We start from the raw sequence: 12420 nt of genomic DNA, 5'->3' as shown, positions 1-12420 counted from the left end.
AAATAAAGCTATTTTGGTAAATACTGGAAAATAAAGCTATTTAGGTAAATACTGGTAAATAAAGCTATTTGGTTAATACTGGTAAATAAAGCTTTTTGGTAAATACTGGTAAATAACGCTATTTTGGTAAATACTGGTAAATAAAGCTATTTTGGTAAATACTGGTAACTAAAGCTATTTTGGTAAATACTGGTAAATAAAGCTATTTTGGTAAATACTAGTGAATAAAGCTATTTTGGTAAATTCTGGTAAATAAAGCTATTTCGGTAAATACAGGTAAATAAAGCTATTTTGGTAAATACTGGTAAATAAAGCTATTTTGGTAAATACTGGTAAATAAAGCTATTTTGGTAAATACTGGTAAATAAAGCTTATTCGTATCCCTATATCGGGGGAAATAACAGCGACTGAGTAAGTACGAAGCTATCAAGATGAATATTCATGTTTCAAAAAACATGGCGACTACTTGTGATACAATCGCACATGCGCATTTTTGGTCGGAAGAGGGATCGGGAGAGCAGAAATAATTTAGTGCGTTTATTAATTCGCGACCGATATGAGTCTAGGTGGCGTAACGGAGCTAGCTTCTCCGACTAGCGCCTACGATCTAACGTTTGCAAGTAAAATTATTTATAAATTCTAATTTACAAATAACGATGAGGAAAAACTAATAGCGTCTGCTTTAACGGCAACCTATGTAGGTTTCAATGGTGAACCAAAGAGAGCGTATAGTGATAGTTTTCGGTCACGAATTGCCCTACAACTTAAACTGCTTGTGTGACCATTTCTGTTATTTGTGTCGCTACTTATTCCGTATTTACTCTGCTTTTATTCTTCCTTTGACGTGAAAGTGTGGGATGTATTACGAAACTCAACACCCGTTTTTACAGTCGACTTTATATATTACTACTCCGAGTTCAAGGTATTTAACTTTCAAAATTACTTTTCGAATCTGAAACCGATTTCAGTTGCGATAATTAATCTTGGATAAAAGACCCAAGTTGCTAGTCATTATATAGCTTATAATTTACAGCAAAAACTGAAACTTTGCCTAAATTATGCAGTTTAGTATAACACTATTTTCGTTGATAGTTTTTATTGCGTTTCAAAAAGGTACTATACATTTCGTAATTTATTTATCTGCCTTTTGTTTAAATAACGATGGTTTTCTCTGGCAGCTGGTTCGGATAAGAACAGATCAACTCCTTATGATTGGATAGTACATTATTGGAACAGAATATCTGCTCAAACGAGCCAAGTGCTCATGGCTAATCAAAACATCTCGAGTGCGGAATCTTCGACGGCGTTTTACCAAGAAGTGAGCCTGGGTGTTAATATGCTTTTGTCAAATGGCACAACGCCAGAGAAGGCGCACGATTCGTGGAATTATTTCTATACAGGCGCGTTATTTATTATGATTGTAGGTTCGGCGGCTCTGTTTCTGATTATAGCTTGTGTAGTGAAGAGAAAAGCCATGCCAGAGTGGTATCGGATTGTCAATATGCGAGAAACAACTGCTTAATTAGGTTTTAATTAATAAGCGTAGACTATTTTTTTTAATAATGAAACCATACTAATCTTGACTAATGCTAAAATATTGGCACAATTTTTTTCGTCACTTCAGTAATGCGCGCTGAAGATGGTATAAATAATTTTAATCTTCATTACAAAATTATAGAAATTTTTATTTGAACTTTAGTTTGGTGACCATAGCAATTTGATATTTCCTTACGCCAATTAAGCGTGTGACAAGCAATTGTCGAAAATATTGCTAAGGTGTTTACCAGAAGCTGTTGTTCGAGATTTGTATTGAAAATTTTTTTTAATTACCTCGAACATTTTTTGTACTTAATTTCAGTTTTTCACCTTAAATAAATGTATAAAAAATAATTTAAATTACGAAATTTTGTCTGCAAATAAAATAGTACTTTTGCTATAAATGCTCCTAGGTCATCGACTGAGACTATTTTTCCAACGTTTTTTACTAATCGTTCGCGGGTTCAATCTTAAAGAATGGTGTATAAAGAAAGAACTATTAATTTTGTGATTTTGTTAAAAGTACCTAACCGTGCGGTGATCTCTAACTCAAATTTGAAAAATACTTAAAACTCTATTTTTTAATAAATGTTTGGTGAATTTTATATTTTTAAATTAACTATGTATTAAAGAAAAAACGATGGCCTTACTGTTTTTTTTACCTACAGTTTTGCCCCTGTGAATTGTGTAAAATTTTAATTCTTGCAAATTTCACAACGTTTGTTTACGGCATTTTTAATTATTAAGGGGAAGAAGTATTCCAAAATAGCATTTGTCAATACGAAAAGCGTGAATTAACTTCAATGTACGTTCGTCTTCCTCGCAGTACACCCGGCTCTCTTAAGATCCGATCGCGGAGTCACCTTTTCGTCACGTGGTCGAGACTTTCTCTAAATTATTAATGAGATAGTTAAGTACTAACTTGTAATTGTAACTGAAAAATTTGATAAATTTAGGTGATTCTCTAAAATTCTAAAATCTACTTATTCTCCAACGATAACAAGTTAGATAAAAAAAAATTGTAATGAAACTACGGCCAAAAATTAAACTAAAATCTAGTTAATCTTCAGAATTGGTGAACCTTAAACAATATTCCAAGAAATGAGGACAAAACTTACGTAGTGACCGATACACTTAAGAAGAAAAACGTAATAAATTATCTATACAAAATAAATGGTTAAACTAGATATTCAGATGAAATTCAAAATGCCACAAATAATCGCTATAGAAATTTTTTTACGGTCTAAATTGCGAGGAGTATAAATATACCACTATGTTTTACGATATTATATCTAACGTAAGTGAAACCAAAGCTTCTATTTGTTGTCAGAAATATGACCCTTCCGAAATGTATGCTTGTACGATCAAATTGTTATTTTTTAATCAATTGTTTGCTCTGGGAAAGAAAATAATTAATCTAATACGGTCAAAATGTAGACATTTGTAATATATATAAATCTAGGAGCAACAAACACAAGGAGACCGCAGCTAGCCTTTAAACACGCTAACGAAGGGTTGTGTACGAATTTCATTGGACGAGTGTCACGAGCCTTTACGCTGAACGTTTTACGGGTGGGGGGGGGGGGGGAGCCAATTTTGAATTTTCCCCTTCCGACGGCAGCAGGCGCTAAAGCGTCTAGCCAATGAACGACTTTTGAAGTTTTGACGGGTTGCGTTCTCCTTGTGTGGGGTGTTGTGTTTGTTGCTCCTAGATAGAAATTGTAAATACTGCCTTTAAACAGAAACCCATACTAACGATGTGCAACTTTACTGAAAACTCTCCTAATTCCAGTACGCATACATTATTGCTATTAAGTTTATTTGCAAGAAATAAATTAATTTTATCGATATTATTATTATAACTAGGGAGTTGAATCTCCGATACACAAACACGGAAATACATTTTAAACTCTCTTTGTTACGTCATAATTTGGCCAATCTTTCCCTTTTGAACATTTAGTAAGGCTTAAACACACCCGTACCCTCTCACTTTGTTACCTGATTGGTGAACGGCCTCTGATATATCCACTTAGAAGCCGTTTGGGTAGTGCTGGACAATTAGTTTAGATGGCGGGCCAATTTCAAGTTCTTCAAAAACCTAGTGGGAAAAAAACGTAAGCAACAATATTTAACATATTTAATATAAAACTTGTTAAGGTTAACGGTAATAGTTAGTGTAGGGAGCTGTTGGCTCGATCGCGTGGCATGCAGGGCTTGTCACCACCCTCCTACGCATTGTAACCCGGCCACCTGAATTAATGGCTTCAAAAGTCGCTTGATGACTTAGGCCTAAGGTGGTGCCTTGGGTATTAGCCTAGCTGATTATTATTAATTTCCTGTGCACTTTCTACAGATATATTTTTAAAACGTTGTAGTGGCGAATCCATGCTGAGCACAAGGCAGCCATTTCCTCCCTCCTCCCCGAAGTGGTTTTTGTCAATTTTGGTTGAGTTGGTGAAACCTAGGAGCAACCAAAAAAAGCACCCCACACAAGGGCCGCGTTCAGTAACAGCAAACGGTTGGACCCCTGAATGCGCATTCGCTACTGTACGACTTTTTTCACTTCCGGGATTGACGTTATGTTTGCAAACGGAGAGTCAACGAAATAAGCGACTGGAAGAGCCGGCTATTTTGTTGATAAACGCAATCGTGACGTCACAGCACGCGTGAAGGCTAGTTGCAGACGACACGACAGACGATATTTTATAAAATTTACAACAATCGTAAAAAAGCGTTCAACAGACGTGACGTCACGATCGCCAACGGAGATCAACGGTTAATTAACAATTTCCCCTCCGTTGAGCGTCACTGAACGCGGCCAAGGAGAACGCAACCCGACAAAAGTCATTTATTTTATTGTGTACAATATTCATTGGTTAGACGCTTTACCACCTGCTGCCGTCGGAAGACGAAAATTCGGAAATTGCCTTTCCCCTTTCCGTAAAAGGCTCGCCCAAGTAAATTTGTACACAGCACTGCGTTAGCATGTTTAAAGACTAGCTGCGTACTCCTTCCTAGATGAAACACATTTTGTTGTTCGGGAATATTCCAGCATCACTACCTAGGGGCTAACCATTCTCAGATGACCTGTACACCGATTAAGCGTACTTAGCACTGTTAAAGGTGCAAAATTATAAGAGTACGCTTACTCTCATTAGTACAGTCAAAGATAGGGCCGTGTACACCTATAACGTGGAGTTACCAGATGATCCAGCTCGTCGATAACGGCCATCTAAAGGTTTGAACTTCGAAAAATTGACCCTACAACACTTGAGGCTTGCGTTTTGTACTCTAAATGCTTCAACTAGCACCGCTTCTCTTGCCTTGAATTTGCGAAAATTTTCGTACCCTCTTAGAAAAGAGACTCCAACCGATAATGCAACCTGTAAATTTTAATGTTTCCCAAAAAAAAATGATCCACCCAACCTGCAATTGCTAGAATTGCTAGTTAACCGGTCTAGCCTTAAACCTGCACGGGTAACCTAAAAATCAACTGCCAATTACAATACTAATGAATAATGGTAAATTTCCCAAAAGGCCTGCGAACCACCTTCTGCCCATCAACGCGTTAGGGTAAATTTCGGCTATGTTAACCGAAAATATGTATATCCAGTCTTTGCTTGTTAAAGGGGATTTTCCAGGAAATACGACAGCGATTCCGAGGTAAAGTATTTTTTTCTAGTTGATCGCGCTTTTCTTCACCCAGAAACCATTGTGATGTATTTTGTTGTAATTTTAACTGAAAGCGATACAGGGCCAATAACTCAAAATGTGTTTTAGCTACGAATTTGAAACTTTCAGGACACATAGAACGTTCAGGGGGTCAATTGATTACGGAAATTTCCATAACTTTGCACCATGTCTTCAAGGTCATACAAAATTTATCTAGAGAACCATTACACATACAAAGTTTTTCCATCATGGTGTTTTTTTATCGCGTTACAGTCAGTTAGACTTAAAATTTCAATTCACACACTTTTCAAATTGGAACCATTTCTCTAAATCCATTTGTTTTCGAGATAAAGTTTGAATGACCTTGAACCATAAGTTAAAGGTCATCTAAGTTGGAAATTCCTAAAGACCCGCTACCAGATAAGTATGTCTAGAAAATTTTGATACTCTAGCATGAGTACTTTTCGAGTTATTAGCTGCTATGTTGTTGTCTGAAGCCTAATTTCGTTACTCGTTAATTCTCATTTAAAGTCTAAGCTAGTTCTAATAAACCTGAGCTCTGATTAAGTAGTCTGTAACCTACGGTCAATAAATAGACTGTACCATTAATTCTTAACAACAGAGTATCAGAATTTATAGCCCGGTGTACCTAGTAACAGAGACCATACCACCGGAGGCCTATCATCATAGTGCCCTACGCCAGCGTCCACCTAGCCCGGACAGGTGACAACAACAACTAACATTTATTCAATACTAAAGAATGATACATAATTAAGAGCTTCTAGCTCGCCGCGTATCTGTCTTAGTCCGTCTCTATAGCGCGCCTCTCTATTTCCAAGTATCGTTAGGGGAAGACGATATAATAGAACAATACGTACAAGGATGTGGTGCCACCTAGTGTGTTAACATAGAAACATGAAATTAGCCCTTCAACATTATCTCTGGTACAATATTTTCTTTACGACCTACCGGTTTTTGTTTAAAATCCCTCGATTTATTATTGGTCAAATGAAATGGGCCGAAAGCTATCTAGTCCAAAATGTGACGGGGAACACATTTCTAATCGAAACCATTTTTGTTTATCTAATGGTTCTCGAGATTAATTTTGAATGACATTGAAGACATGATTCAAGGTCAGGGAAATTTTCGTTGTCAAGTGCCCCTTGCATATTCTATGTGTCCTGAAAATTTCTAATTTCTAGCTAAAACACGTTTTGAGTTATTGACCCTGTATCGTTTTAGTTGACAACCTGTATTGAAAACTACCTGATTTACCCCTTGAAGTGGATTTTCCGGCATATCAGACCGAGCATTGCCCCTGGATTAAGAGAAGGCCTAGAAATGGGCAGGTGTTGAATTTTTGAAACTGGCAAAATCAATTTTAGTTTTATGCCTCTGTTGGCCGAAAGATGGCCCTAGATCTTTCCATTTTGACGTCATCAAGTCAGGTTGACAGCGAAAGATTGGCTGCTATTGCTTAAGGGCATTGGCTTATGCGATAATATTTAAAATTCCCGCCTTGATCGTCTCGATATAAAGGTTGGAGTGTTTCGCGAGCGTGTAAAAAATGTTTGCCGCCCCCTGTCGAAAAACGATTTCTAGGCCTTCTCTTAATCCAGGGGGCAATGGACATTGGACAGAGGTACCGGGGTAAACTATTCTGTTTCGAGTTTTTCATATTATTTTCACCTAGGAACCGTTGAGATACTTTTTTTGCAATTTTGTCTAAGTTAACCAAGAAATGAGCTTCGAATGACAACTATTTGGAGGCCCCTTTTGACGGCCTCTTCTGTAACTCACGTAAGCAGCAGCCTAGCCCCGCCCATTGCTGGCGTTGCCAAGGGTAAAGCGTAAAAACCAAAGCCTCTAGCGTTTGAAATATGTGCGATTTGAAGTTAGAAGCCAAATAGAGTATAATTACCATTTAACCAAATCCTTCAAATCCCAGAGATGGTTTTCATAAAACGAAAGCTTTCTTTCAGTGGTAGAAACATTGCCTACGTCAATCACGGCCCATGCCCCGAAATTTTTGGAGATATATTCATAATTTTGGTTTGCAGATTTTTGCCGCTTGGCACGCTCTGAATTTCTTGGGTTACGTCATAAGACTTTTAAAACTTTGGTTTCGCGACTCGTGTAATTCTTTCTATGGGTTAACGAGAGCCAGGTATTTGGGATGATTTTCTTCCTTTTTTGCATAGTTAAGTAAAATAAATATCTTTTATTAATTAATAATTAGTTAATGAAATAGATGGCAATAATTTAGTTCTTAATGTTTTAACTAAACTATAAATCTGGGCCTTAGGCATATTATTCTAGATAAATTAGTTTATTGAGATTTAAAAATTTATGAATGACCCCTAATATTTAGTTTCGAAAAGTAAAATTCAGGACGCTGTCTGTAGCGAATATTACGCAACAAACAAGTTCAAAGGAGCGTGCCCCGGCCTTGATTAACGTAGGCAACGGTAGAAAGAATCCCTAATTTGGCATGCAGCGCGAGAAAGATTTTTACTGTCTCGTTTTCAGTAACCATAGAGAAGGAATGTAGGGCCCTGCGAATAAGGCCATTTCGATCAATTCGGACAGCTTATCGAATTTAGAAAAAAGCTCCAAACGAATATTAAACATTTCGAAATGATCGAATAGGAATCGAACGCTCGATGATTGCACTTCGTCGAATCGAAAATATTAAACAATTCGAAATGATCGAATACGAATCGAACGCAGCAGGGTAGCACTTCACCGAATCGAATATTAAAGAATTCGAAATGATTGAATAAGAATCGAACGCTGGAGGGTAGCACTTCACCGAATCGAATATTAAACAATTCGAAATGATCGAAAAGGAATTGAATGCTCAAGGATAGCACTTCGTCGAATCGAATACCAAATCAGAAGTGATTTTCGAAACTCGAACCCACAACTATATTGCTTAGTTATGGGGCTTAAAATTTAAATCAATTAGTTGGCATTTAGGATGTTAGCCACATACATGTACAGTTTGTTTATACAAAAAAACACTGGGTTCTGAATGTTTTCTAGAGCAATTTTTTCAGGTTAAGCTAAATACCCAAAAGGTCGGCATATAAATATGTTTTCTTAAATTGAAACTGTGATAGCGAAAGCTTTTCATTTCCTCTTCATCGATGTATCATTTATATTTATCGCCTTAACAGCTTCCGATATATTTAATCCCCAAATTGATTGGCCTGTCATGCGACATTTAAATTTTTCACCCTAACAGTTTCTGAGACATCTAATGCCCAATTTGGTCCCCTCCAAATTTCCCAAATTGATATTGCTACCATGACGCCTACTTATTTACTACCCAAGGTTCGTAAAAATGCTTGCCGCACTATATGTTTACTACCCATGGCTGCATCATTTTCATTTAACACCATCACGGTTTCTGAGATACTTAATGCCTAATTTAATAAAAATAATAATTAATCTAAGGTAATTATCTAGTCGAAAGTGTTTTAGTCGAATCTAAAGTACATATTTTATTCAAATAATTAACAAAAATACATCTAAAATAATTATCTATCTAATTATTATTAGAAAAATGTCTTGTTTTGTCTGAGAAAATATCAAGAGATAGAAATTGGATACCCGACAAATAAAACCAACTTTCAGTCTTTGCGTTTCTAAGAACGCACAATAGTAAATAGGACTTATCAAAATATTAAATGTAAGACCATTAATTTATCTATTTATCTATTTATTAGTTATCAATGTATTTAGCTATCTATCAATTTATTTATTTCATTTTTTGATAAGCCTAGGTGGTTATTTCATGGTTTGAAAAAAATTACAAATGCAATTGTAACCAACAATCAAAAATAACTAACGATCGTTATTTTACAAGTTTAAAAGAATAGTATCGTTTTTTCCGTCGTGAGTACAAATTCCTGCGTTTACAAAATCAATGAAAGCGTGCGTATCATTCTTTTTATGGAATTCAAACTCAGTTAATATCCATAATAACAATTTCTTGTTGAACATTAACAAAGGATTATCATTTTTTTCGTTCATTCGCATGTGATAAGTGTAATAAGGAAACTATAGAGGTATACACTTGGAATGTCTAAGGTTCCATTGGGACGGTGCTACGAAAGCGGGTCGAGAAAAAGGCGGGGCTTAAGTACGTCAAGTGTAAGACGTAACCAGAGATCGGCAGACTCTGGGCTCTAAAGAGTCCGAGAGCTATTTTTGGGCGCGAGCTCGACTCTTCCGGAGAAAAGAGAAGAGCGCGAGCGCGAGCTCCACTCTTCCGGAGAAAAGAGAAGAGCGCGAGCGCGAGCTCCACTCTTCCGGAGAAAAGAGAAGAGCGCGAGCGCGAGCTCCACTCTTCCGGAGAAAAGAGAAGAGCGCGAGCGCGAGCTCCACTCTTCCGGAGAAAAGAGAAGAGCGCGAGCGCGAGCTCCACTCTTCCGGAGAAAAGAGAAGAGCGCGAGCGCGAGCTCCACTCTTCCGGAGAAAAGAGAAGAGCGCGAGCGCGAGCTCCACTCTTCCGGAGAAAAGAGAAGAGCGCGAGCGCGAGCTCCACTCTTCCGGAGAAAAGAGAAGAGCGTGAGCGCGAGCTCCACTCTTCCGGAGAAAAGAGAAGAGCGTGAGCTCCATTCAGCTTCTAAGATAAAAGAGAAGAGCTCGAGCGCCACTCTTAGAGAGCGAAATTTAAAACAATTGATACCCGCCTTTCTTCACGAATCACATCACGTGGTGCTTTTTCTGAATGTGAATTTCCCAGAATCTATCGGCCTCTGAGAGAGGGCGCTTCTCATTACGAGCAGACCGCGAGCTCTAGCTCTTCCTCTTAAAAGAGCGGAAGCGCGGGCTACCCCTCTTGTACTAAAAGTCAAAAGCGTGAGCGCGGGTTCGCCCTCTTGTACTAAAAGAGAGAAGCGCGAGCGCGGGCTCGCTCTCTTGTACTAAAAGTGATGAGCGCGAGCCAGTGGCGTAACTAGGAACTCCGCCCCCCCCCGCGAAAAACAACTCGGGGCCCTTTTAAATAGCACCGATTTTAATCATAAACGTTTGGCTTGCCCTCTTGTACTAAAAGAGATGAGCGCGAGCGTGGGCTCGCCTTCTTGTACTAAAAGTAGGGGTGTGCAAAATATTTGGTCAGACCAAATAATTCGATCGAATACCAAATCGAATATTCGATTCGTCGAATCGAATAGCGCTTGGAAAAGTTCGCGAATAATCGAATTTTTTGATCAAATAGTCGAATATTCGAAAAGATAGGAAAAAAGTATTTGGTATTTTCAAATAGTTTGCAAACTGGTCGAATAACCGCGGGTCTTTTTCTAATTTGTTGAAGTTCAAGGCCATCCCAGGAGAGCGTAGTGAAATTTCCGAACTAGTCCTTATTTCTGGCACCTCTCTTTAGGCCGCAGCGCCAAGGACCATATAAAGAGTAGCTTGCACGTCCATTATCCATACCGTTTGTATTAAAACTTCTCAGCGAAAGGCAGAAGCTGTTTATTCTAGCGCCTATTGGCCAGATTACTCGCCTGCCTTTGATTTTAATTGTAGTTAGTAGTTACTAAAGGTTAAAAGTCGCTAGAAGACTTTGTCCTGGAGTGGTACCTAGGGTATTAGCCTAGTTAATTATTATTATTATTATTTTGCCATGGTACCCAATTAAAATATGTATGATAATTGATAAGTTGATATGCACTATATTTTTGTAGGTTACGATTAACTCATTTTGATCAAATCGAAAAAATTGTTCGAAGGAAGTTAGAAAATAAAGAAATTTTGTACAACATTTATAATTAATTTGAATGGTAAGTTAGAGTTTACCACAGTGGCGTAATATAAAATTATGGGCCCGCCTGCAGCCTGAGACAATGGACCCCCTTCAGTGTTTTTTATTAAGAGCATTAGAGAAGGCTAAGTAAAATTAAAAATTTAAAAGACCATCTTTTAGGACGGGCCCGTCATTAACTCATTATACTACTGATTTACCAAGTTCGCAAAGGGAACTTTCTTCTAGGCTATACTGTATTAGGTTTAATATTTTACTATTTTCAAGTAAAACGAACAGTGATTTCAATTACTTTTTTTGACAAATATGCAAACTATTTGGCTATTTGAAAACCAAATACGTCGAATAATTTGATATTCGAAATACTATTTGGTATTTGATCAGTTAACTGGTCTAAATTTTTGCCCTAAAAATATTCGACCAAATTATTTGACGTTATAAATATTCGATTTGGTATTTGCCGTGCTTTGAAAAATATATTTGATATTCGATTCGATCCCCAAAAAAAGGTATTTGCACACCTCTAACTAAAAGAGATGAGCGCAGCGTGGGCTCGAACTACTTACTGGTTTTTGCCTATCTCTGGACGTAACACGACATTTAAAATTCATTGGCTCAAGGTTTGACGCGAAAATAATGCGTCGTCATGGTAACAAATAGGCGATCTTCCCGCGCTAAAAAGGCTTATAAAACGATGGATTTGAAAACCTCAATTTGTTATCGTACTTAATATTTTGAAGTAATTATAATGTTCTTCGCGAAAGAAGTGTAGTGATACCTAATTTCAGGTATTTGTATGGTTATAAAAGAGATAATCAGGTAAGCTAATAAGATAATAACCGTGACTAGGCTTAATGACGAGTTTTCGTCGAATTAGGGTAGCGAGGCGCGAAAGTTTTTGTCCTGAGTTTTCCCGCTTTAAGACACGCCCGTTTCTACGAGCTTCATCACGGCCGTAAAAATCTTCCTTAGACATTCCAAGTGTATACCTATATAGTCTCCTGGTGTAATATATAGCCATTTTAATAATATTCATTAAAATACAGGTAAATGGGCGTTAAACGATATATTTAATTTATGGTAACATTTTCCGTTAGTTTTTCGGCTTGATTATTTAATGGATTTTCTCTAGTTGTAAAATTTATCCTAGGATTTTGCTATTATTTCAACTTACACAAAATGGAGTGTTGGCTCTATTTTACCAAAGGCCATCACTTTTTCGATATTAAATTTGCAATTGCTGATAGCGCTATATTGTGCATTCGTTTTTAAAAATTTCAAACCCATTTTCCTTTGTGATAAAAGTGCATTAATAGTCTGCAAACGATAAAACAGTCAACGGTCTAGGATTAAATGATAATCTTATAGAATAATCAGCCAAATTTTTACGAAATTGGAGAGGTGAAATAAAAAGCTGGAAAGCGGATCGCCCTGGC

General features: G+C 37.3%; 1 protein-coding gene across 2 annotated transcripts; it reads left to right on the top strand.

Annotated features, from left to right (window-relative positions):
- The first annotated feature begins 851 nt into the window (after positions 1-851).
- LOC149947142 (uncharacterized) lies at positions 852-1684 on the top strand. Of its 2 annotated transcripts, XM_090172065.1 has the most exons (3): positions 852-1113; positions 1179-1318; positions 1425-1684. In XM_090172065.1, exons 1-3 carry the CDS (start codon positions 1059-1061, stop codon positions 1443-1445), a joined length of 216 nt encoding a protein of 71 aa, XP_090028191.1. In that variant the 5' UTR covers positions 852-1058; the 3' UTR covers positions 1446-1684. The 2 variants fall into 2 exon arrangements, with proteins under 2 accessions (XP_090028191.1, XP_090028190.1); XM_090172064.1 differs by having other exon boundaries at positions 859-1113; positions 1179-1684.
- The last annotated feature ends 10736 nt before the right edge of the window (positions 1685-12420 follow it).

This window comes from Leiobunum rupestre, chromosome 4 (genome assembly GCF_980474605.1).
Source record: "Leiobunum rupestre chromosome 4, qqLeiRupe1.1.hap1, whole genome shotgun sequence".
Lineage (NCBI taxonomy): Eukaryota > Metazoa > Arthropoda > Arachnida > Opiliones > Sclerosomatidae > Leiobunum > Leiobunum rupestre.
Note: the sequence above shows the minus strand (reverse complement) of the source record. Positions and strands in the feature narration are given on the sequence as shown.